We start from the raw sequence: 25,849 nt of genomic DNA, 5'->3' as shown, positions 1-25,849 counted from the left end.
AAAAGAGGGCCTGCGCTAGCGTCAGCATCTGTTTTTGATGGGGGCTGAGGCCCCTTTTACCCGCAGCGGGTAAAAGTCTGTCTTTTACTGAAGAAAAAAAATGGTCATTCGGTAAGTGAAACACGCACCACGCAGCCATTTCGGGGGGAGCCCTTACTGCCACCCATTGAGATGGTGGTAAGGACTCCTACGCTAACCTGGCGATAACGGGGCAGCGGTTAAGCTGGAAATGGCGCGTGCTAGGGGAGGGAACTACCTAGCACAGGAACCATTTCTAGCCGGTTAAATCACTTTGAATATCGACCCCATAAGAATGAAAGACAAAAAGAAATAAAACTATTACATCTGACAGAAGACAGACAGGACAATTCAAATCAGATGGAGGAAAAAGAAACACTCAAAAATCAGTCCCAGATATATTTACTCTAACACCCTGCTGATGACGTGTCAGAAAAACTAAAAGTTGTTCTGGTTCAAAAATGTAGAACCCTTTTGATGGTAATACATCTTACAGAGTAATTCAGAGAAAAAAGCAGACCCCATAGCAGTTAACCTAGCTTACAATGTCAAATGTTTCCATCAGTCCAACTGATGTCTCCAATGTAACACATCTGCAAATACCCTGTCCAAATTCTTGGTCCCGTCTGGAAAAAATTACTTAACTATCCAGTAGGGATGTGCACAGAAAAAAAAAATTCAGTTCAGTTCATTTTGGATCAATCATCTGTTTGGTTTGTTTTTGGATTCCTAATTATTTGGCTCATTCATTTGTTTCCATTAAAGTCAACACGGTAAGCAGTTTTGCACTATAGACGTGCGGATTTCCATCCATTTTTAATTAAACTTGCTGGCAAAGTTCTGGAACAGAGGCAACAGCACTCCAAGGTATCAAGGAATAAAATGTGACCAGACCCTACTAGTTATACCAACGGATCTCAACCCAATTCTCGGACCTACCTAACCAGCCAGATTTTCAGGATACTCACAATGAATATGCATGAAATAGATCTGCATACAGTGGAGGTAGTATGTACAACTTTACTTCATGCTTATTCATTGTGGGTTTTCTGAAAACCTGACTGACTGGGTGTGTCCTGAGGAGTGAGTGGAGAACCCCTGAATTATCGTATTCTTCATCAGATGAGCATTGAGCAAAAATGTGGGGGTGTAGTCATAATACATATAGCAGATCTCGGCCTGCAAAGATGTTCAAACCCAGTATTCCAGGAGTTGCTAAGCACTTTACAACCACCAAGCAAAAAGGAAAAACAACCCTACATGTAAAGTCAAAAGCAGGAAAGAGTAGGGATGTGCGAATAGCCTTCTTATATATTTGAATGTAGATACACAACTCCTGTGACAGGTGCTGCACACCGAAACACAGGTCCATGTCGAGTCCACTTGCATACTTTTGATATTCCCCTATAAAATATTTTCTACACTACTATACATCTGCGTTGCTAGATTGGAAGACTATTCGCACATCCTTATTCTTTCCTGCTAAACATAATAAATTAGGTCAGGAAAACAGAAAAGTAATAACAAATTCAGGAATAAGAAAACTACTATTAATCATTTCTATAGTGCTACTAGATGTACACAGTGCTGTACACATTATATGCAGGTACTTTCTCTGTCCCTAGAGGGCTCGCAATCTGAGGGTTCCTTTTACTAAGCGGCGGTAAGCCCAACTGCAGATTTACTGCTGGGTAAGTGCCATGCAGTAGAAAATAGAAAATATTTTCTACCACGTGTTTTGGACACACGTCAAAAATGGAATTACCACCCTTAATTCAGTTAAATATATTTTCTATGATTCAACTCAATTGAGTACTTTTCTAGATTCCAAGTTGGTTGCCACTCCTAATCAACAACTGGCAGCTTTAGCTACATCTACTCCATAAAGGAAAAGTTAGGCATATTATCCAGCTTATTTTAGAAAGAGAAAGATGCCCATATTTCGACCCAAATCGGGAGATGGGCGTCTTTCTCCCATGGGCAGCCAAATCGGTATAATTGAAAGTCGATTTTGGGTGTCTTCAACTGCAATCTGTCGCGGAAACGGCCAAAGTTGATGGGGGCATGTCAGAGGCGTGGTGAAGGTGGGTCTGAGGCGTGGTTATCGGCCGAACAGAAATGGGCGGCTTTCACCGATAATGGAAAAAAAAATAGCCGTTTTTAGCGAGAATTTAGGTCACTTTTTTTTAACCTTTTTTTTTCACGAACAAGTCCCAAAAAAGTGCCCTAAATGACCAGATGACCACCGGAGGGAATCAGGGATGACCTCCCCTGACTCCCCCAGTGGTCACTAACCCCCTCTCACCAAAAAAAAAGAGCTTTAACAACTTTTTTTCCCAGCCTGTATGCCAGACTCAAATGTCATACCCAGCTCCATCACAGCAGTATGCAGGTCCCTGGAGCAGTTGTTAGTGGGTGCAGTGGACTTCAGGCAGGCGGACCCAGGCCCGTCCCCCCCTACCTGTTACACTTGTGCTGGTTAATGCTGAGCCCTCCAAAACCCCCCAAAACCCACTGTACCCACATGTAGGTGCCCCCCCTTCACCCCTTAGGGCTATGGTAATGGACTTGTGGGTTTTGGGGAGATTTGGGGGGCTCAGCACACAAGGGAAGGGTGCTATACACCTGGGAGCTCTTTTACTGTTTTTTGTTCATTTGTAAAAGTGCCCCCTAGGATGCCCGGTTGGTGTCCTGGCATGTGAGGGGGACCAGTGCACTACGAATCCTGGCCCCTCCCACGACCCAGTGCCTTGGAGTTGTTTGTTTTTGAGCTGGGCGCCTTCGTTTTCCATTATCGCTGGAAAACGAAACCGCCCAGCTCAAATCCGCACATTTGGCTGGCACAAACCGTATTATCGGAAAAAAGATGAACGCCCATTTTTTTTTTTAATACGGTTTGTCCCGCCCCTTCACGTACCTGCTCTCGGAGATGAGATGGGCATTCGCGTTCGATTATGCCCCTCCACGTGTCTCTTCTATTACCTAAGCTAATTTAGTGAAAAATTATTTCATGAAATTGTACCTTGTCTCCTCTCCATAATTGTGGACTTGAAATGGATGAGATAGAAACGTATTACCTTATATTTGAATTGAATGAAAATGATGTTCAATCTGCTCCATTTTTGCAAGTCAAGAGATTTCTTGTAACTATTGTTAATACTTATAAATTAATAATAATAATAATAATAATAATAAAAGGAATTACCACCCGATGCTCATGGTAGCCGGGCAGTAGTTCCAATTTGACGCACGTTGGACGCATGTAGGCACCTACACGCTTTAGTAAAAGGGCCCCTAATCACTTATCGATCACAATTTTATATAGCTTCCTATGTTGTTTGAATTGGAGGAAGCTTCATTTATTTTGTTTTGGATTTTTAACATTTTTATTTGATGATAGTGCTATTGATTAATAGACGTATGGCTCCAATGTAAAGAAATTTCAAAAAGCTACACACCGCATCTTTTTTGAACACCACTTACCAAATATTTCTAATAGCGCCACGCTTACATTTTTAGACGCCAGTTGACAAAACCACATAGGTTGCTGTCAGTCATCACATATGCTTTATTTAAACAATGAAATTTAACAACTGCAGGAGACTTTATAATAGCAATCATAACATCCAAGACTATCCCAGCAAAGCATTCTTCTTTACTCCACAACACTCCCATAAAATGGCACCAGCTAATTAATAAAAACGCCGTCACTCTGTCAACCAATGGGAGGGTGTGCGTGATGTCCGTGATCTCACATTGGATTATACTCAATGACATCACAAATCTAGTGAAGGTCTTTCACGTAGAAACTTTTACCTAAACGTTTTCCACTTGAGACCATCAGCCCAAAAGGTTATAAAGAATGCATTCTGTGTATCCACTTTTGCTCCCTCTGTAACAGCCTCTTAGCACGATCCCCTTCGCTGATACTGTCCAGGATGATATCAATAATAAAACATCACAGTGTGTTATAACTGTGTTGCATTGATTTGCAATGTTGTTCCAGAGGCGCTTCCAGTCTACTCCTCGCCTTCTTGGTCTTCAAACATAAATGACCTGTTACAAAGTTGCCTTCTATGAATTAAAGACATCCTATATTTAAATAATTGTTAATACAAAATCCCTCTCCAAAGCCTGTACGAAAGAAGCTACAAAAGTAGCCCTATCAATTACTTTTTATGTGGATGTTTCCAGAAGGGTAGTTAAATTGCTCATTTATAGATGAGCCAGGTCACTTGCCTCATCGCTACATCTTACTGAGCTAGGGATGTAGTAAACTGTCAAGATGCCTGGCAGAGAATCTGGATTTAAATTGAAAATATGAATAAAAAAATCTCTTACAGTTCATTAGCAGAAATCATTTTATGAACGAGCAAATTGAGGAAACATAAATTATATCTTACGACATTTTCCAGCCTCTCAATTTTGCTTTCCACTATTAAATTGTCCGTAATTAAGCCCTTACTTGATGATTCCAGTATAAATCTCCTACTTATGGTTAGCCACAGCCCCTGGAGGGCTGACATTTTTAATGAAATCGCTCTTTTAAAATTGGCATAGTTGGGAAAGTCAGCCAGACATAGTAGCTTGCATCCTGGCTATCAGCCTCCAGATCTCCAAATTGGAAACCTCTTTAGTTGGGGTAAAAGAGAACAACCCCTCCACCTCCCTCCTCCCTATCCCTCACCCCTCTCTACCCCAACTGGAGAAATTAAATGTTTAATAGAATTCACCTGATCAGTTCTCAGTGGAATTCAGGACATGGTGCAAGGGAGAAAAATGGTGTCTTAGCAGCAGTAAATCATATTGCAATTACATTTGATGTGGAGGGGCATTTTCGATATGACGTCTAAGTCTGACTTTGGACGTTTTGCAAAAAATGTCCAAAATCTGAATTGGAAACAAGGTCATTTTCAAAAAAGAAAAATGTCTATCTTCCCCCCCCCCCCCCCCCCCCCCCCTGAAAATACTGTTTTGAACAAGGTTTTGTGATTTGTTTTTTGGTCCATTTTCAAAAAAAAAAAAAAGTCCAAGTGCAAAACAAACAAAATCAAGCCATTGGGATGAAGGAGGAGCCAGCATTTTAGTAGACCGGTCCCCCAGACATCCCAGGAAAGCAATAGGGCACCCTAGGGGGCACTGCAGTTATTATTTGTTACATTTGTACCCCACATTTTCCCACCTATTTGCAGGCTCAATGTGGCTTACATAGTACCGACTTGGCGTTCGCCAAGTTGGTTGATAACAAATACAAGGTTATATTGTGGCAGGGCCGCCGAGAGGGCGGGACCAGAGCTGAGAGACAGACAACAAGGGAAGGCTGAAGTGCAAGCCTGCACGCTTTTCACTGCGTGCAGGCAGCTGTCACCGTAACCAACCCCGACGAGGGCAAGGTAGGAGATAGCCTTTGAAATTCGGAGGGAGGGACGGCGGGTGGGCCCTGGGAGGGAGGGAGGCCTTGGAATTCGGACGGAGGGAGGCCTTGGAATTCAGATGGACGGAGGGAGGGAGGGAGAGGGGCCTTGGAATTCGGACGGAGGAAGGGAGGGAGGAGGGCCTTGGAATTCGGACAGAAGGGAGGGGGTGGAGGGGGGAGAGGCAGTGACCTCGGGGGTGGGGCGCAGTGACCTCGGGGGGGGGAGGGGCGGCCTTGTCCCGGGCCCGGCCCAGTCTCTCGGCGGCCCTGTATTGTGGTCTAATGAGGTAGGTGTGTATCACGCACCATGAGGGTCAAAGGGAATGAAGATTGTATATTGTCCAGTACGATCATTGGTTATGCTGTGTTGCTGGATGTGGGGATTTACGGTGGATCAGTGGGGTAAGCCTTTTTGAAAAGGTTGGTTTTGTCATGTATCCTGGGACTACACCGTAAATAATTTTGTGGACCAAAGTGCAGATTTTGAAGATGATCCTTTCTTTGATTGGGAGCCAGTGCAACTTTTCTCGGAGGGGTTTTGCACTTTCGAATCGTGTTTTACCAAATTTCAGCCTGGCTGCTGTGTTTTGGGCAGTCTGGAGCTTTTTTGAGTTGTTCTTTGCGTCCCGCGTAGATTCCGTTGCAGTAATCTGCATGGCTTAGGACCATTGATTGTATTAGGTTTCGAAAGATTTCCCTCGGGAAGAAAGGTTTTAGTCGTTTAAGTTTCCACATTGAGTAGAACATTTTCTTTATTACGGAGTTTACTTGTCTCTCAAAGGTAAGTTTGTGGTCGATTGTGACTTCAAGTATTTTTAGGCTATCTGAAGTGCGGAGGGTGTGTCCTGGGATGTTTATGGTTGTGGATCTGTACTTGTTATGTTGAGATGAAAGGATGAGGCAGTGTGTTTTTTCAGTGTTCAGTTTCAGTTGGAATGAATTTGCCCAAGAGTCCATGATGTTCAGGCCGTCATTAATTTCATTCGTTATTTCTGTTAAGTCATGTCTGATGTGTGCTGGTTTTAATTTTGCCATACATCCTTTTCCCGACCCCCAAAAAAGCCCTTTTTTCCAGACGTAGTGGCGAAATGGTCCAGCACGCGTCCAATACACATGGCCACAATACCACAGGCCACTTTTTGGCGCACTTTTATAAAAGGGCCCCCATATTAGTTAACAAGCTAATTAGCGCTGATAATTGGATGTTAAGCAATTACCAGCTCTAAATGGCATTAATTAGAATTTATGCACACTGCTTGCTGAACGTATTCGCGTGCATAAATTCTAAGTCGCATGGTTGAAATGTGAGTGTGGTTATGTGCGGGTCGTCGGCATTTCTAAAATCTGTGCGCATTGTTATAGAATACATCCTGTCCATGCCTAATGTAGGCATTGGGATTTACACCAAGGTTTAGTTGGCGTAATTGACCGCGACTAAATTTAGTCACATGGACCAGCGCTCGGTGTATTTATAAAGTACCTCTAAATTAAAGCATACTTCTATAGACTATGCTTCGATTTCCGCAAGGAAATCTCGGCACTGTATATAAAATCTGGCCCTTAGCGCTTGCAAATGTCTGTTAGTGTATTCTAAGCTGTAGTAAAAGTACCCCCTGGTGAACATGGAGCTTTTTATAAAATACTTTAGATAGTGACTTATGTATTTACTTGTGGTTTTGGCTACTTGTGTTAATATTCTATGAAGAGGTCCTTTTACTATGGTGCCCTGAAAAATGGCCTGGGGTAGTGTAGGTGTGTGTTTTGTACGCGCACAAAATCATTTTTCAGTGCACCTGTAAAAATGCCTTTTTTAAAAATTTTGACCGAAAATGGGCGTGCAGCAAAATGAAATAGCGGTAAGGTCTCACGCGTTAACCAGGTGGTAAGGGTCTATGTGCATCAAATGCATTTTACTGCCCAGTAGGGGACACGTACCAAAAATGAAATTATAGTTCAGCACATGCGGTAGCCGGGCGGTAACTCGGAGTTGGGCATGCGTAGGCCCTAACGCGGCTTAGTAAAAGGACCCCTAAGTGCCTGCGTTTCTTTAGAGAATAGGCTTGAAATAGGCACCTGCTTACCCTCTTATACTAGGTGTCCTGTTATAGAATTATCATCTGTGTATTTGTGGTGGGAGATGTTGTCTGTGAATATCATTGCTGTATGCCTTCAACTGTGTAGCTAGGTGCTGGATTTTCTCATTTCTTTTCTTTTTCTTTTGCAGTATTACCCCTCCAGCAACAATAATACCCCCATCCAAGGGTTTTACATCTATTACCGCCCCACGGATAGTGATAATGACAGTGACTACAAGCGAGACATCGTGAAAGGTGAGAGATGGGTGAGAGGGCCAATACAAGGTTCAGGTCTTAAAGCAACTTTCTTGATAATATATCAGAAGATTAATTATTCCTTCATTTTAATTCAGGTCAAGATTAAATAGATTTTTCTTTCTTTTTTTAAATTATTTGCATTTAGGATAATACATCAAAGAAAACACTTTGACAAGAAATTCAGAGCAATATAATACAACCAATAAGAAATAGAACATATTGTTCAATAAAGGAAACATATCTTCAACTTAGTCCACATTTAAAGAGGAGCCAAGAAATGGTAAATCCATAGGAAGATAGATATATAAGAGAGAAAAAAAAATCTAAAGAAAAAAGAGTAAAAAAAAAGAAAACACCCTCTTAATCCTCTAACAAACCCAAACTGACCCTAACTTGCTGGGCATCAAGAGAGAGTAGCACCTTCCCTTCCAAAAAGAATCTTAACTGAGCTGGTTCATAAAAAATATATTGAACATTTTGATGCACCACGTGGTCCATCTAAATAGATTTTTCTGAGTAAAGCTGGGAATTAGCTGGATAAATCATTATGTTTTAAAATCCCTTTCCCCATGCTCAACACTAAAATTTTTCCTGGCCATAGAAGTGGCTTCAACAACAAAGGAAAAAGAATCTAAGTACCGTACATGAATGTTTAGAACAATTCTAAATGTAAACATTGGTAAATATATAGGAAATGCAGGAATCCCAATATCTAGTTCTCAAAAATAGAGCGGAAAAGACCGCATCAATACCTTGATCAACAATATTGGGCTCAAATCTATTGCGGCCACACTTGTTAATGTCATCGATCAAAAAAAGTCATCATCGGTCTAGAAAAACCTCCCAAAAAAATCTTAGGTAGATCAGAAATGTTCAAAACTGTACTCATCAATCATAATATCTACCAACAACAAAAATCAAAAAAATAACGCTTAGCTTTAGATGCATAGAAAAATGACTTTGCTATGAGCGGATTTGTCTATTCCGCAGGGTCAAAATCTGTACAGGATGATATCTACAGGCATTTTCAAATAATTCCTTATGTAGCGCCAAACAATCTCATATGGTGGGCAAAGATCTAAATGGGGACCCGTTTCGCAAAGGCTTCTTCCAGAGAACTTGCTGATTAACTTGACAACCTGTGCTGTGCTATTGACTAAAACATGGCTTAAATGGACATGACCAAATGTGGAGAGTCGCTCAGCGTATTCTATATACCAAGTGGAAATTTCAACCTTATTCTACAAATTTTAAGCGTACTTTAGAGATTACACCTAGGCGTATTGTTTTACTGCGTAGTTGCTATATCTACTATAATAAAACTCACCCTCAATGTTCTGAAGACAACGTTCTGAAGTCACTCAGTCACTCCCTGAAGGGTTCATGGATTCATGGTGGTGAAGCCAGAACACTGATCATGTCTCTCTGCCCCGCCCTCGCATGACGGACCAATCAGAAAAAACACCCTCAACATTCTGAAACACAAAGGACCATCACAACACCATTCCCAGGCAACACTAGGCAACGTAAGACGGACCAATCAGAGGAAATTACGTGACAATAAGGGAGGAGCATTCCCCAGCATAATGGCTCATTATCTGTGCAGCACGGAGAGCACAGACCCACTGCTGGAACGAGAGAAGAATATTCCTGCTGTGGGTATGTGCAAAAATAGACCGGGGGGGGGGGGGGAATTTTTAAACGCCTAATGCCAGTACTGAAGAGTGCCAGAGGGCCTATAGCACAGACTATGTTTGGGATTGCTTGACATGGAGTCAGAGGAGCCGGAAAACAACGTGCCCGTCACCATCTGTGACGTGGGCGAACAGGACAAGCTGCGGCCCAGCTGGAAGGATTACCCGCGACCCAGCCAGCAGCAAACAGCGACCAAGGACAGCACAGCACATCCCCCAACCCCCAAGCAAAAAAAACCAAAACAAAAAAAGACACAGATCAACAACCTGCACACACACCGCACCCTCACACACTCACACACACACACACACAAAATAACTCTGTGACACATACACACACACACAAAAAAAAGCCACATGCTAGCGCCCGTTTCATTGGTTTCGGAAACGGGCCTTTTTTACTAGTATATATATATAATCTAGCCCTATATGCTTATCTGTGGCGTTTATATGTGAGCATTTATACCAGTTCTATGGATAGGCAGAGCGACAGCAGAAAGACAAACTTCTGTCATTCTTCAAGTGCTTTACCATTGCTGGGCAGATAGGAGAAAGGGGCTGATGCTGTGAGATAAGTGTAATGCTGGGGATGGGAAGAGGGGGGGCAGAAGGCTAACAAGGGACAGGTGGGAGGTGGGGCTTGGAGATGGGTCTGTTACAGAGGCAGACTGTGTAAGAAGGAGCCTGGAAGCGGATACGAGGCTGAGAATGGTACAAGGGGGCTGATATTGGCAGATAATGGGGGGTGGCAGAAGGGTTCTAATGATGGGGCAGGTGGCAGAAGAGGCTGAAAGACTGGTCTGTTGCTGGGACAGGGAGAAAGGAGGTTAAAGTTAATACAGGAACTGAGGATAAGGGTGGGAGAAGGGAATCTAATGCTGGGCCTGGGAGAAGCATGCTAGGGGTGGATGTGGGGACTGGGGCTGGGAGAACGAAGAGGACAGATACTATGGGAGAGGGAAAAGCAAAGCCATATGCAAGGAAAGAAGAAGAGGCTAGGAGATGGATACTGGAATAAAGGTAAGAGAAAAATAGGGTAAATAAATATTGGAAAAGGAGATGGGTGGGTAGATGCTGGGAAAAGAGAGAGGAAGTATGGAAAATGAAACAGGGGAGAAGAATGGTGGAGAAAGGGAGAAAAGAGAGAGGACTATGAAGAGAATAAGGGATAAAGGAAGGGCACAGATCACTGAAGTAGGTGAAAGAGAGTGAAAATGGGGAGAAATCAAATGGGAGCCTGAATAAGAGAGTAAAACAAGAAAGGGCCTGGAGGTGGAGAGGGGATGAGTGACAGAGAGGGAGCTGGGGTTGGTGGTGGGGATGAGAGGCCAAGATAAATGAGGCTGAAGAGGTGATGAATGCAAAGAGTGGAAATGGGAGACTAGAAAGTTGGTGAAAGACAGGCAATAGGAGTCTGGGGAAAAATAAGAGAAGTGGGAATAGAAGGAATAGGGAGTTAAACATAGGACATAGAAGGCTGGTAAGTAGGTGAAAAAAGGGAGACTGAAGATTGTGAAGGGAAAGAAAGAATGAAATTTAGCTAAAGGCAGATAAAAACAACAGATGAAAGAAATGGAGAAAAAATGACAGAAGGATCAGTGTCAGAGGGAAGAAGGGAAGAAGACAGGACAGTGAGGAAACAGAAAAGGGAAATGAGATCTTTGAAAAGTATTTGAAGAAAACAACAAAAGGAGGTGGTAAAAAGAGGCCAGGAACAACCCAACTGGAAAATCCAAATGGTCAGACAACAAAGGTACAAAGAAATTGTTCTTTTTAGAAAATGAGATATATCAGCTTTGAAAATGTGGGTTTCTTGTATTTTGTTCTGTACAGGAGAAAATGTAGATATTTCTTTTTCTTCAGTATTCTTCTGCTCACAGTCTGGTTTCTTAGATTCTCCCTTTCATTTTTTTTTGTCTATATATCTATTAATCTGTAGTCTCTTATTTTTTACTAGGTGATGGTCTGTACTTTCCTTTTGTAGCCACAACAAAGGATTCTTGTATCTTGTAGATTTGGTATAGGAGTCTGTAACAGTGTGGCTTGTTCTGTTTTTCCAGCTGTACTGATGTTTTAGACTTTTCATAGGTACAGTTACTGCAGTTTGAATTCTTGAATCTGTTGCTGGTATGGTACGGTGAGCTTCTGAATGTTGATTTGCAAGGATATGTGATACGTCCCACAGGGTCTGTTAGCCTGTGGAGTTTGCGTTGCTGTTGCTGATGTGGCAGCAGAGTATGACCAGAATGTCTTTGCATGTTGCGTTGTAAATTGAAATTGTGCATTCCATCAAAGGGAAGGAAAAATGCCTCAGAGATCAGCACTTTCTTTAACTTTTAGGTGCCTGATCTATTACCACCATAGGCTAAAACACCTTCCCACATTGTCATGCACTTTCAAGAACATATAATTCAAGTAATAAAGCAAACCAAAGCTATACTATTGATGGTCTCTGTGAAACAAGCTGCTTCGTAGAGCAACCCCAGGCCAACAATGGCCAGTGTTTCGAAGAAATGTATCAGGAACCCAGGCTTGAGAAATCTCAAAAGTGCATCTCTTAGTCTTACCGTGCTCCAGTACTGAAGGAAATCTTAACTAGCCAATGGTGGCTGGTAAACATGGCAATCAGAAGAGCTAAATGTGATCATGCAGGGATTCACAGTAGGCAGGAGCTACTAGTAATCATTCCCTCAGGCCAGTTTTTATCTGCTGTAATTTAGTTCTAGTAATATTTATTTATTGTAATCCGCCTTGTACTGATGTTTTGGCTAAGTGGAATATAAATGCCAAATTAAATTAAAATTGAAGGGTTTGTGGATGTTTTGTGTAGCAGTGGCCGTGCTTCATATTCCCATCTAGAGGGACCTGGGTTTAATTTGTGGTGTAGATCTTCTGTTCTATAGGTCAGCCTCTGGGTCGGGGAGGTGGTAGCCACAAGGTATTTCACAATAGCACCACCCATCCCCTAATTCTATAATCTCGTGTAGGCAATTTTATGCTTAGTGTGCAAAATTGCACAAACAGGGTATAAAATACCCACAGTTATATGCATAGGGCTAGATTCTATATATGGCGCCCAACATTTTGACGCCAAAAAAAAGTGCTATTCTATAAGCTGTGCTTAAAGTTAGGCATGGTTTATAGAATAGCGCTTGGGAATCGCGCCTAACTTTAGGCGCAGTCATTTACACCAACTGAAACATGATGCAAATGTACACGCTATCCCCATTATTCTATAACAATGCGTGTAAATGTTAAGAACGCCCCTGTTATGCCCATGACCCTCCCATTTCTGCACCCCAAAGTAAATTTCCACACATAAATGCTAATTAAATCTAAGTAGTGCCAATAATTGCTTCTTAAAAAGCCAATTATTGGCACTAATTAGCTCATTAAGCACAATTTCTGGTGACATCTGTAGAATTAGGGAGATAATGTAATTCATTAATTAGCTGCTAATTGGCAGTAACAAGTTAGTCGGCATTCTGTAATCTTAGCTTGTAAATTCTATAGCTCACAACTGCAAGGAAGGTGTGAACGTGAAGGGACATGAGCGGGTCAAGAGCATGGTCAGCACTTACGCACTACGTTTATTGAATGCTGTCAATTACATTTAGGTGCGGGCATTTACACCAGTCTCTGACATGGCATAAGTGGTGACAACTAAAGTTAGATGCATAAATGCAATTGCGCAATTGCTGATATAGAAGGTACACTTACTAAGCAGCAGTAAGCCCACCGCGGGCTTGCCGCATGCCAATCCGGAACTACCGCCATTTCCAGCGCTCCAAAAATATGTCCTATTTTTGTAGCACCGGAACTTAACCAGCGGTAATTGGTTACCGCCGGGTTAGCGTAGGAGCCCTTAACTGCAAAATACGTGCTGATGCTAGCACAGGCCCCCTTTTTCCGCAGCTTAGTAAAAGGACCCCTTAGTGCACAGCATCCCAACACCTAACCGTGGGCAACCTATAGAGAATTGCTCCCCTCACTGTATGGATTTAGAACCCGTGATTGCAGAGTTCTGGAAGGAGCCCTGATATATGGATTCTAGATAAGGATTGTTGCTGCAATGCGTAGATAAAAGAAAATTGGGAGAGGATATGTAGTATGGAAAGCATTTCCCCTGATGATTGGCCAATGGAAATTGAAGCTGCCAGATCTCAGCCCTTGTTTTGATCCATCTGGGAGCCTAACGGAGCAGAAGGAACCTGCAGATGAGGTGATTGTGATGCTTGCACTCGGTCTATGTCAAGAGCTCAGTAAATGGTTAATAAAAACTGTACAGTTGTACGGGGTCAGAGGTTCTATGTTCCTGCAGATTAAAGGAAGGTATTGCATTGGTTCATCTCATGGTCACTTCTGCTTGCACACTATGGACGTGCCCAGCTTAGCTTACAAAGGAATAGGGCTGGTGGTGCAGCCGACTGGCCACTTCTATCTGACTGAACTATGTGCTATTGCCTGATGCAACATACAAGAACTGCCAAACCAGATCAGGCCAAGGGTTGATGTTTTCCAGCATCCTGTCTCTAATATCTGCAAACAGTAGGTGCTTAGAAAAAGTGTAACAGAAATATGTAGAAGTTGTCTATTCCACTGGCGTAGCCAAGGGTGGGCCTGGGTGGGCCCAGGCCCACCCAGTAGCAGCACACCTATGGTGTGGCTGGCGAAAACTCCCAACATCTGTCCCTCCTGCATACCTTGTAAATAGCAGATGGCATGCAGGTGAGACAAGGATAGACCAAATCACCTGCGGGACAGGGAAGGGTTCTTCTGCCCACCCATCTTGGGTCCAGGCTCACTCAAAGTTGGGTGTCTGGCTATGCCCCTGGTATTCCCTCTCCACTTTTCAGCAGTCATGGTTTGGAGATGCTGTGATCCCAAGGTGACATCCCCAGCTGTTAGGTTAAATAGCCTGTGACTAATTCATCCACTTCTTTTTGAGTTCAGTCATCCTATTGATCTCCAAGCTGCTCCTCAATGGACATCACCCCTCTCTCCCTCCCTCATCCCCAACGCTATGTCCATTTGCCAGATAAACAGAAACTCATCATCGGATCAAATGTCAAGAAAAAATGCATTTTTTTAAATATGTGGATATATGATGGCCACAGCATATGACAACATAAAATCCAAAAGCAAACAGCAAAACAAGTCTACTTTAACTCATAACTGAGAAACACATTTCAGGTTATTTTAATGTGGAATGGATGTGGCCATTCTTCTGCACTGACACGCAGGGGGAAATTCTAGAAATGACGCTCAGAAATGGGCACGGAAAAAAATCGTCTCTAAGCAATATTCTGTATAGGGCGCGTACTCTTTCTAAAATGGCACTTTGTGCCAATTCCTGCACCTAACTGTGCATGCCAGACTTACACCTGCTGAAACCTGGTGTGAATGCTGGTGCCCAAGTTAGGCACACTGTAGCAAGCTAGTTGCCACCCGGACAGTTCCCACCCACCAATTCCCGCCTGGAGAATTCCCTCCTAGGACTTTTCCCCCCTGGCTATTTCATTGTTTTTTTCTTGTGTGGTGTTCTGTTGGGATTGCATCGTATTATTTTATGAGAAGTGTTGCTGAATGGTGTGGATGATTTGTCAATATTTTGTGTAACTTTTATATATATATATATATATATATATATATATATAATTTGGTTTATTTAAAAAATGTTTTGGGTGTGGTGTGTTAAAGGTAATGATTGGGAGTGGGTGGGAGGGGAATTGCCCCCCCCAATGATCTAGAAGGGGAAAGGGAAAGAGATAAATTTCAGATTGTGATGCATCATGATTATTAAGGGTAGGAATTGTTCTTCCTGGAGCGGTGGGAATTGGTTAGGTGGTGATCGTCCTAGGTGGCAATTTTCCACATTGGAATTGGTGAGTGGGAACTGATCTAGAACTAGGCACACTGAAACAGTATTCTGAAACTACACATTCAACTTTTTGGAACACCGCTGACATGCCCACGGCCAGCCTCCGTTTGAGTTACACACTAGTAGGGTTAGGCACCATGCCTTATAGGGCACAGCTAGATGGAGCACAAATCCTAAGTGGTGACAATTAACTTCAATAACTGGTTGTTAGCACCCAATTATTGGTAGTTAAGGTCTTGTTATTCAATTTAGTTTAAATATGTTTATTGGAGTCACCAAATCAGCAAAAACATTAACACAATCAATGTGACCAAACAGAATACTCTCTCAACAAGATGACAACAGTGTAGAATTCTTTTAAAATACCCCCATCACCAGTGTACCATCCTCCCTCATAACTTACATACCCCAATCCACAACATCCCATGTCCTAATCTATCCCCCCCCACTCTCCCCCCATCTATGAACACAAGTTTCCCACAATGTCTAAAGCAGTAGAATCCTGAGTATTCCTTGTAAAGACTATATCTCCAATGTATTCAAAAAGGTAGAATTCTCTCTCATTGATAAAGTGGCCAGATATGAAGTCCACAATTTGAGAAATCATATTTTAGCCTTTGGCCCTTTTGTTTCCACGGTAAAATGCTCCATAAGCAGGAGATAGTACATTTGATTCCTTCATTGCATGATGGTAGGGGCCTGGTCCTTAATCCATTGGAGCATGATACAACGCTTGGCAATCAAAACTGCCTTCCGAAGAAATACCACTGAAACTTGAGTGCCCTCCTCTACATTAGCCATATTGTCCAGGAGGCAACGCTGTGGGGTTGGTTCCTACTGACAATCATACGTGTCCAAGCTGCATCCACAATAACCCCTCATTATTCAATTAATCCATGCGCAATTCGTGGGCACCATATATAGAAGCCGGGGAACAGTTCTCATATGAGTTACCATTACCAACTTACATATTTGGAAACATTTAACACAGATATAGTCTCAGGGGTTGATATTCAGACCACAGGAGGAAGCCCGGCTAACTCCCGCAGTTGGTGGTCAGCCTGTATATTCAATGCCGGGACGTTTTCAGTGACCAGCATTGAATATCCAGTTTATTTTTGGCCAGTTTAAACTTAATTGGCTAAGTTAATATTCAGAGATAGCCGGTTACGTTAAAACCAAAGATATTACAGCTATTTACACAACCCGATGCGGCCACTTACAATAGCCGGCTATGCGCTGAATATTTTGGGATAGTCGGCTATATCATGTATTATAGACTGTTATCTCCTAGCCGCTAACTGGGAGTATTCAGTCCCTTAATATCTGCATCAATAAAGTATTTCTCCATAACATCTCCAGTGAAGGATTCATCCTTTGATCAGCCTCTACTTTTTCCTGTTTGGTCTTTCTGGCATAGAGTTTTTCCCTGTTTGTGCTTTGATAGCCAGTTAAGTGCCATCACTTGCCCCTAGATTCTGTATAGGTCGCCCAAAGTTGGGTGCACAGTTTTGGATATGGATCAGATTCAGCTTCAGTAGCTGAAGAACAAGGCCAGTGCTGGGCAGCCTGTTGTGGTCTGTGCCCTGATCTTGGCTGGACAGATTTTGGATGGGCTGGAGTGGGGCTTCAATGTCAACTTCAGAAGTTGGAGAACAAAGCCAGTGCCGGGCAGACTTCTACTATGGTCTGTGCCCAGACAATGCCAAGGACAAATCAAGATCAGGTACACATATGTAGTATCACATCGTACCTTATGCAATGAGTTAAGAACATAAGACTAGCCATACTGGGTCAGACCAGTGGTTCATCTAGCTCAGTATCCTGTTTCCAACAGTGGCCAATCCAGGTCACAAGGCAGAAACCGAAATAGTAGCAAGATTCCATGCTACCAATCCCAGGGCAAGCTGTGGCTTCCCCCAAGTCTATCTCAATAACAGACTATGGACTTGTCCTCCAGGAACTTGTCCAAACTTTTTAAAAATCCAGATACGCTAACAGCTTTTACCACATCCTGTGGCAATGAGTTCCAGAGCTTAACTATTGGTTGAGTGAAAAAATATTTTCTCCTGTTTGTTTTAAAAATGTTGCCATGTAATTTTTGAGTGTCCTCTAGTCTTTGTACTTTTTGAAAGAGTATAAAATCGATTCACTTCTACTTGTTCTACACCACTCAGGATTTTATAGACCTTCTGAGCCTTCCTGTGGGCACCATTTATTGAACATCCCCGTTGGTGCACTTAGGCACATCATCGTACGCCTGCCATTGATATGACATAAGATGGCATGCCTAAACATATAACAGAATCTTGGCACCATGATGCCGTTATAAAATTGGCACTATTCGCATCACATTGGGGCATCTAAACTGAGGCACCAATGTATAGACTTGCCCCATAAGTAAATAGAGAACAAGAACTCCATTGATATGACACGAAAAAACCTAATACAGTCACACAAGGTACTCAACGTAACTCAAACAAGAAAACAGCAGGCATAACTTGGATGGCTTCCCCTACCTCCCCTGATCCCCAACTCCAAATGCACTGACAAAAACTAAGGTTTTAACATAGTTTTAAATTTCTTCAAGGATACTTCCACACAAACAAGAAGAGGAAATGTGTTCCACTATGCGGGCAACAACCAAACGAATGCACTGTCCCTTGTTTCCAAAGAACACACACTATTAACAGAGGGAAATTTTGAAATTTCATTTTCTTTCCTGTTGTTTCGGGCAAAAAAATGACATGGGGACTGCTTTTGACTTCTACTATGTCTTTTCAAATGAATGCATTTCACTAATACTGAGCGAGGCAGATCTTTCGTCTGACCCAGTGTACCAGTTGTTTTCTCTGAAAATTGCAGGAGGCTAGGTGATGACTCTGTAATGCAAGAAGCTCCTGCTGCTCATTGCAGCTTGAAGGGAATCCATTAGTTTGGAGGATCACAGCCCTTAAGAATGGCGGCAGCAGCCCAAGGTGCTCAAGCCTATCCTGAAAAGAGGCACGCTTATGAAAAGTTATCACAAGCCACTGAAGGGGAAAAAAAATAAAAACTTGAGGGTGATTTATGGCTGCACACTCTGCTCTTCTGGAGAGTTTCTCTATGTGAAAGCTGGCCGAGAGCCACCTAAAACAAATTTATTCTGTCAGAGGGTCTGGTGTGGATTGGAGTCCACATCTCCTGAGATATAAAGAGGTGGAGGCACAGTCAAGCTGGCCTCACTGTTTTAAAAGAAAGTTTTCCTAGTATATTTCACAGCATATTCCAGAGACATGAATTGTGTCAACTGCTAATAGAGGAATGGCCTGAGTCAGTCTGTGTGGGTCCCTTTGGGCTGTATTACTAACTACATGCATGATGCAGAGACATAGAACATATATTACGGCTGAATGCAAGCATGTGAGAAGATTCAACAGAGGAAGTCACTGGAATGCTAAAGTGAATGACATGGAAGGCATCACATCTAGAGTAATGACATGCCTGTTATTAAGATCAAATTACTCCATATGTTAATGTTATTAAGACCTATGGACTGATGATGTGACACGGTAGACAGATAGAAGACAGACCTTGACACTATCGATTGCTTGGCTTCTTTTGTTCACTCAGGTCACTAAAACTCCATCCGGCCGATATTCAGTGCTATTTAACTGGCCAGGAACGGCTCCTCCTCCTGCAGGTTCAGATTGTTGGCACTTCCTTCTCCTTCCCCTGCTGCCGCTGCAGTGCTTGCAGCTTACATTTTAGGGCTGCGTACGATTCACACAGGCATGCCGGGGCCTTCCCCTTGCCGCATCCAGCACTCTCTGATGCAACTTCCTGTTTATGCAAGGGCCAGACGTGGCAGAGGGAAGGCCCCGGAGTGCCTCTGTGAATCGCAGATGGCCAAAAAATGTAAGCTGTAAGCACTGCAGCGGCAAGGGAAGAAGAAGGAGGAGGTGGCAGCGATTCTGGACCTGTGGGACGGAAGGCAGCGCACGATGCTGGATTGTGAGTGGCCAGGATGCACCACCTCTGGGTGAGCCTTGAGCAAAAAGGTAGGTGGGTCTCGGCCCACCCAGGTCCACCCATGGCTACAACTCTGTCCCCCCCCCCCCCCCTCATATTTTACATTTGCAAAGTATGTGGAAGAAAACAGGTAGAGAGATTTCAAAATAAGGTAGAGAGATTTCAAAATAAATTTCCTTTGCATAATTCCATTGGCCTGCCGCAGCATTTTCCATTTTTCTCACAGAGAGCCTAGAATAATTTTCAAGGCAGGTTTTTCCACAGGAAAACACCCATTCATCCATGGAAATCACTTTGAAAATTGCTCCCTAAAGACTGTTTCGAGATGTAAACAATTTGTAGATTTGAACCGTATATGTCAAATTTGTGGTTATTGTTGCCATTTTTTATAGGTTTATGGGTGATGTCTCCAGTGACAGCTTACTTTTGTACAGTTTTTTTTTCACATTTCCTTGTTTTTTATTAACATTAAAATATACTAAAGTGTACAAACAGCGTTCATAAAATATCAGTGATTCCTCCAAGAAAACATGCAAACATTGTAGAGTCTGAAAAAGAAAGTTGCATTCAGGGCTGTGGAGTCAATACACCAAACCTTCGACACTGACTCCGTCTCCTCTATTTTTCTACTGTCCGACTCCGATTCCAGTTCCAACTCCAATAATGTATAGCAGGGGTGTCTGACCTTGAGGTCGGGTTTTCAGGATTTCCCCAATGAATATGCATGAGATCTGTTTGCATAAAATGGAGGCAATGCATGCAAATAGATCTCATGTATATTCATTGTTACTAATCCTTATAATGAGATCCCTCAATTTCACTCTAATTACAAATCTAAATAATCCCAAAATAAACAAACACAAGAACCATAGAAGAACCCTATTTCTGTGCTTTCTTAAACCTTTCTATCTTTTGTATCTTAATAGTGAATTTGTACCTTACCAGAACGGGTCAGGCTGCTTCCATAGGATGGAACTCCTACAGGTGCCTTGGAACAATGGCACCGCTGCTGGAGTGCCCCCGCCCTGCTCAGTTTGCAAGGGAAGCCAATGGAAAGGGCGCAATTTTCGTGCCCCTGCTTCCCTTCTGCCTGGTGCACCGCCTGTACATAGCTTGTTATGGTCCTGCATTTTTACAGACTCCAACACTGACTCCACCCAAAATTGCTTCCAACTCCAACTCCACAGCCTTGGTTGCATTCTTACAGTCTACAGACTTGTGTGTTGTTCAGAACCAGTTCTGTAGCTCTTGCTTCCTCTCCTGTCCTAGGTGAGAAACACTGGCACTTGATCACTCACCTGCAACCAGAAACCTCCTATGATATTAAAATGCAGTGTTACAATGAGGATGGCGAAAGCGAATATAGCAATGTCATGATATGTGAGACTAAAGGTAAGACTTGTTTACCCTGCTCAGTGCTCACCCTCAGTGAATGGCACTGTTGGGTATGATTTCAAATCAAACAAATAGAAATGACAATTTAAAACCATTTTGCATGATTTTTTAATTCCAATTTGAAATCACTGTCTTACCCTGATTTTGATTTGAGATTTGAAATCACATATTCAAGTGTTTTTGTATCATTTTCCATTATTAAATCAAAAATCATTTGCTGATGGGTGTTGATTTAATCTTAGGATTCGTAGATATATTACCGTGATGCAGGACCGCCAAGAGACACAGCTGGGCTCAGGGCAGAACCAGACCACCGCGTGCTGCCCTACCCCCCTCTCGCGCCGCTGCTCCCTCCCGCCAGCCCCTTACCTTTCTGTCTCTGCCTCCAAGGGGAGGGGGGCAGGCCCAGCACCGGCAAACCTCTTCCTGCATGCCTGCTCCCACAGTCTGTGCCAGGAGTCAGGACCTGGATGATTGCATTAACGTGATGTCGTGCTAATGAAATCATCCAGGTCATGGGCGGCACGCAGGAGCAGGAGATGACAGACCGTGGGAGTAGGAAGAAGCTTGCTGGCGCTGGGCCTGGACCTACCCTTGGAGGCCATGCCCAGGGAATTTTGACTCCCTGCCCCCCCCCCCTGCCCTCCATCTCGGCGGCCCTGCCATGATGGTCAATAACACTGACAAGGTCTGAACTTGAGACTAAGCTACCAAAGTCCATAAATCCTATTTATATATTAATTCTTGCCATATATGGATGTAATTTGCACATCCAACCTTATTAATAGTGACAGATTAGTATATAATCTTGTTCCGTGACAATTACATTTAATAATAATGCCTTGCTCTGCTGATTTCGATTTGACATCATTTGTTGACTGATTTTGATTTGAAATTACAACTGGCTTACTGATTTTGGTTTGAAATCTTTGTCAAATTAATTTTACCCATAACTGGTTATTGCATGTGGGAGTAACCTCACTGTACATGTCAGTAGCATCTGTACTGTGGGGAGAGAAAGGGGAATGACATAAAAATTAGTAGAAATTATTTTATTGAGCCTAAGTGACTCCTGATCTTTTGGAAGAAAGGGAAATGGGACTTGATATACTGCCTTTCTGAGGTTTTTGCAACTACATTCAAAGCGGTTTACATATATTCAGGTACTTATTTTGTACCAGGGGCAATGGAGGGTTAAGTGACTTGCCCAGAGTCACGAGGAGCTGCAGTGGGAATTGAACTCAGTTCCCCAGGATCAAAGTCCACTGCACTAACCACTAGGCTGCTCCTCCACCAAAAGAAATCCCATGTAGAATGTAGCACAACAAACAATGGCTTGAGAAAAACCAGATACGCAGATTGATCACGAATCACTAAAACACTTTCTAAAGACCGATTACACGTTCATTGAAGCAACGTTTAATTGATGCAATTTCATATTGTTGTTCTTAAACTTTGTTTCAGACGCATTAACATCTCTTGACCCCTGAGGCAGGCACTCCGTGCCGAAACACGGTGCCGTGTCGGGTGTTTTAGTGATTCATGTTCAATCTGCCTACCTGGTTTTTCTCAAGCCATCTCCACCTTCCCACTGTCATTTGTTGTCCTGATCTATTTGGGCTTTATGCTCATTTGGAACCTGAACTGGGATCCAGCTCCACGACTATTTATAGCTATCTGGGGATTTCCCTCCATTTTATATTTTCTCCCAGCTTATTTAGGGATCCTTTTACTAAGCACAGCCAAAAGCACTGCTGCAGGATGCGTTGAGGTGTCCTGCAGTAGTTTGCCAATCGGCACACACCAATCTCGTACTAAAACATAGGTTTTATTTTATAGCAAGCGGGCGTGTTTATGGGTGGAGAGTAGGCATTCCCTGCACTTATTGCTTAGCATTGGGCATTGCTGCGTGCCAACCAATTAGCACTGGATTAGCGCAGGAGCCCCTAGTGCCTACAAAATAGATGGCAGTAAGGGCTCCCACGCTAATGGCCATGCACCAGTTGGGAAATTAGCGCATGGCCATTAAGGGCAAAAAGAAAAATGTGGCATTTTACCGCTGCCCTGTAAGTGGCTTAGGCGCACGGGAAAACCACGCACTAAAACTACCACAGGCCACTTTTTAGCATTGCTTAGTAAAAGGGTCCCTTAACCTTGTTTGTGCCACTTTTATCTGGAATCCTGCAATCATGAGCCCTAAATCCAATCTCTAACAATTTTATAAAGTCCTATATGTAAAGGGCAGTTCTGTAACGTAGGTGGCCACATTGATGCATGTGTTATACACACAAACCCCCAGATTCTATAAAGGTCACCCAAATTTGGGCATGGATCCCAGATCTGTGCGCAGACTAATTAGTTAATGAGCCATTAACCATCAGTTATTGACATTAATTGGCACCAATTAGGACTTGCGCACACATCTGCCTATGTGCTTTTCTATAACACTGGACGCCTAAACTATCTCCCTTGCAACCCAAAAGGGGGCATGGCCGTGGGAGGGGCATAGGGCCAGGGGTGTTACCAAAATGTAGATGCACTGTTATAGAACAGGGTTATTTACGTGCCCACTGCTGTTAGTTGCATGCCAGCATTTACACCAACTTTCAGCAGGCGTAAGTCCACGCACCTAAAATAGAGCATGGGAATCTGTGTTGTGCTATTCTGTAAAGGTTGCTTAGCGCAGCAGTGGCAAAGCAAGCTATGGCAACTGTGAGCCAAGACTCTTCATTCACATGGCTGCCAGTTATGCCCCAGAACAGGAAGTGATGTCCGAGGGAACAGGATCGTGAGCTTCATGAATGGCGAGAATGGCCCCATGGTGGCTGCAGCTTGTTTTGCCACTGCTGCTGCTCATCTAGAGAACCAGCAGTACCAGCTTGAGTGGTGGCAGGAGGGGGGGGGGTGAGGAAAATATACTGCGGCACCCCTGAGTTCGCATTGGTGTCCCGGGGTGATGCGGTGCACAGTTTGGGAACTGCTGCATAAGAAGCAGCATAAGTGTTGCCATACTAGGACAGACCAAAGGTCCATCAAGCCCACTATCCTGTTTCCAACTGGCCAATCGAGGTGACAAGTACCTGACAAGATCTTAGAAAAGTAATGCTGCTTATCTTAAAAATAAGCATTGGATTTTCCCAAGTCCATCTTAATAATGAGGACCATAACTCATTTTGGAACATTCTGCAAACAGCTGAAAACCTATCTATTCAAAAGACATATTTTACAAAATGTACAATAATAAATGGTTACCAGTACTTAGTTTTTTTATATCATGTTTGAACCTCCTCTCCCCTTGTTGTAAATTTCACTATGTAACTTTGAAGAATGTACTTCTTTTCTTGACGTAAGTTGCATTGGCAACTAATAAGAAATAAAGTAAAGTAAAGAAATTGACTTTTCTTTTAGGAATTTATCCAAACCTTTTGAGCCCTGCTGAGCTAACTGCTTTTACCACATTCTCTGGCTCACCCAATTTTAAAAAGGTTTGGATAATTTCCTAAAAGAAAAGTCCATAAGCCATTATTAAGATGGACTTGGAAAAATCCACTGCTTATTTCTAGGATAAGCAGCATAAAATCTGCTTTACTCTTTTGGCAATTTGCCAGGTACTTGAGATCTGGATTGGCCACCATTGGAAACAGGATACTGGGCTTGAAGGACCTTCGGTCTGTCCCAGTATGGCAATGCTTACGTTCTTATGTTCCTCTGCCAAGATTAGTATTGTTTGTGTTCCTCTGCCAGGTTCAGCATCATGTGTGTTCTTCTGTCTGTGCTGCTGTGCCAGATTCTGCATTATCTGTGCTCTTCTGCTATGTTCCTCACTTCCTGTTCCTCAGCCAGGTTCCGCATTGTCTATGTTCCTCTGCCAAGTTCCACTTTGTCTTTGTTCCTCTGCTGTGCTTTCAGGTCCTTAACTTTCTGATTTCCACATTTTGGGCCTAATTATTTAACACAGTGCCCAAGTTGCCCTTACTCTGCCCAAACTATGTCTTTGGAAACACATATGCACAGTGGACATCTTCCGAGTGCATGAACATATGTGCATAGACAGACTCACAATTGTATAATAGATCTTTTCCATGTGTAAAATTAGTTTTATGTGCAAGAAAACCTTCATAAGATTACCACCCACAAGTGCAATTTTCACACTCAATGCACTGGGGCAGTGTCCATGGATATTTGCACCAGGTTCAAGGTGAAATCACACACCTGCTTTTGCTTTGAAACTTGTCACAGCCACAAAGTACCCATGGACATTTGGGTACATTTGTCATTGAAACTAGCATGCATGGATTTGAAAATGCAATCTGCATGTGTTATTTTTCTTCCTTGATTTAAGAAATCCTTTAAGAACGCCTCCTCTCAATACAGCATGCGGTGTTTTGGCTGCATCGAGAGAGGACACTTTTTACCTCTGTACATTGCTTTGAAAGTTGCCTACTCTAAAGACAAGTCTAGCTTCTCCGTGCATGCTACTTGTTTAGCATGCATTACCCACAGTAACCTTGACAGTGAAGCAGTGTCTGAAATCCTACTGTCAGTGAATCTGTTTGTCTGCTTCTTTCCCTCTCTCTCCATCTCCCAACAGCCAGGCGAACACCTGGAATGTCCGAGGACCCAGTGAAGGATCTGAGCACCCCTTCCAGTTCCTCAGACCGTAGCAGTGGTGGGGGCAGCAGTGCTGGAACTTTGCACACCACTGCCAGGAGCAGTGACATGCTGTACTTGATCGTGGGCTGTGTCCTTGGAGTCATGGTACTCATCCTAATCCTCTTCATAGTCATGTGTCTTTGGAAGAACCGGCAGCAGAGACTCATGCAGAGTAAGTCATCTCAGCATATTATTTCCAGCTAAACCTGCACTTACAAATAATCAGACCACCTACTTAGTAAACTGTGATGTAGAGCAGTGTCACCATTCTCAATATTTGGGCCAGTATCCAAATGTTGGATCAGAGTCCATTTGAGGAGCAGCCAGATAATTAGCTGCTATAGGGAGATCAGAGGGTTTTTTTTTTGTTTTGTTTTTTTAGCTAACCCTGGCTTCTGCTCCTTGGGGTGGGGGTGGGGGTGGTGATGGGAGTGGGCGGTTATTTGCT

General features: G+C 43.0%; 1 protein-coding gene across 2 annotated transcripts in view; it reads left to right on the top strand.

Annotated features, from left to right (window-relative positions):
* The window catches only part of CDON (cell adhesion associated, oncogene regulated), a 192,800-nt gene that overhangs the window by 130,699 nt on the left and 36,252 nt on the right, over window positions 1-25,849 (top strand). For both annotated transcript variants that reach the window (XM_030220695.1, XM_030220696.1), the window contains exons 13-15: window positions 7,659-7,764; window positions 20,623-20,745; window positions 25,340-25,573. In XM_030220695.1, coding sequence (XP_030076555.1) covers window positions 7,659-7,764; window positions 20,623-20,745; window positions 25,340-25,573 — 463 coding nt within the window. The remainder of the gene's footprint in view (window positions 1-7,658; window positions 7,765-20,622; window positions 20,746-25,339; window positions 25,574-25,849) is intronic.

This window comes from Microcaecilia unicolor, chromosome 12 (genome assembly GCF_901765095.1).
Source record: "Microcaecilia unicolor chromosome 12, aMicUni1.1, whole genome shotgun sequence".
Classification (NCBI taxonomy): domain Eukaryota; kingdom Metazoa; phylum Chordata; class Amphibia; order Gymnophiona; family Siphonopidae; genus Microcaecilia; species Microcaecilia unicolor.
This window is presented reverse-complemented; position numbering and strand designations above follow the sequence as displayed.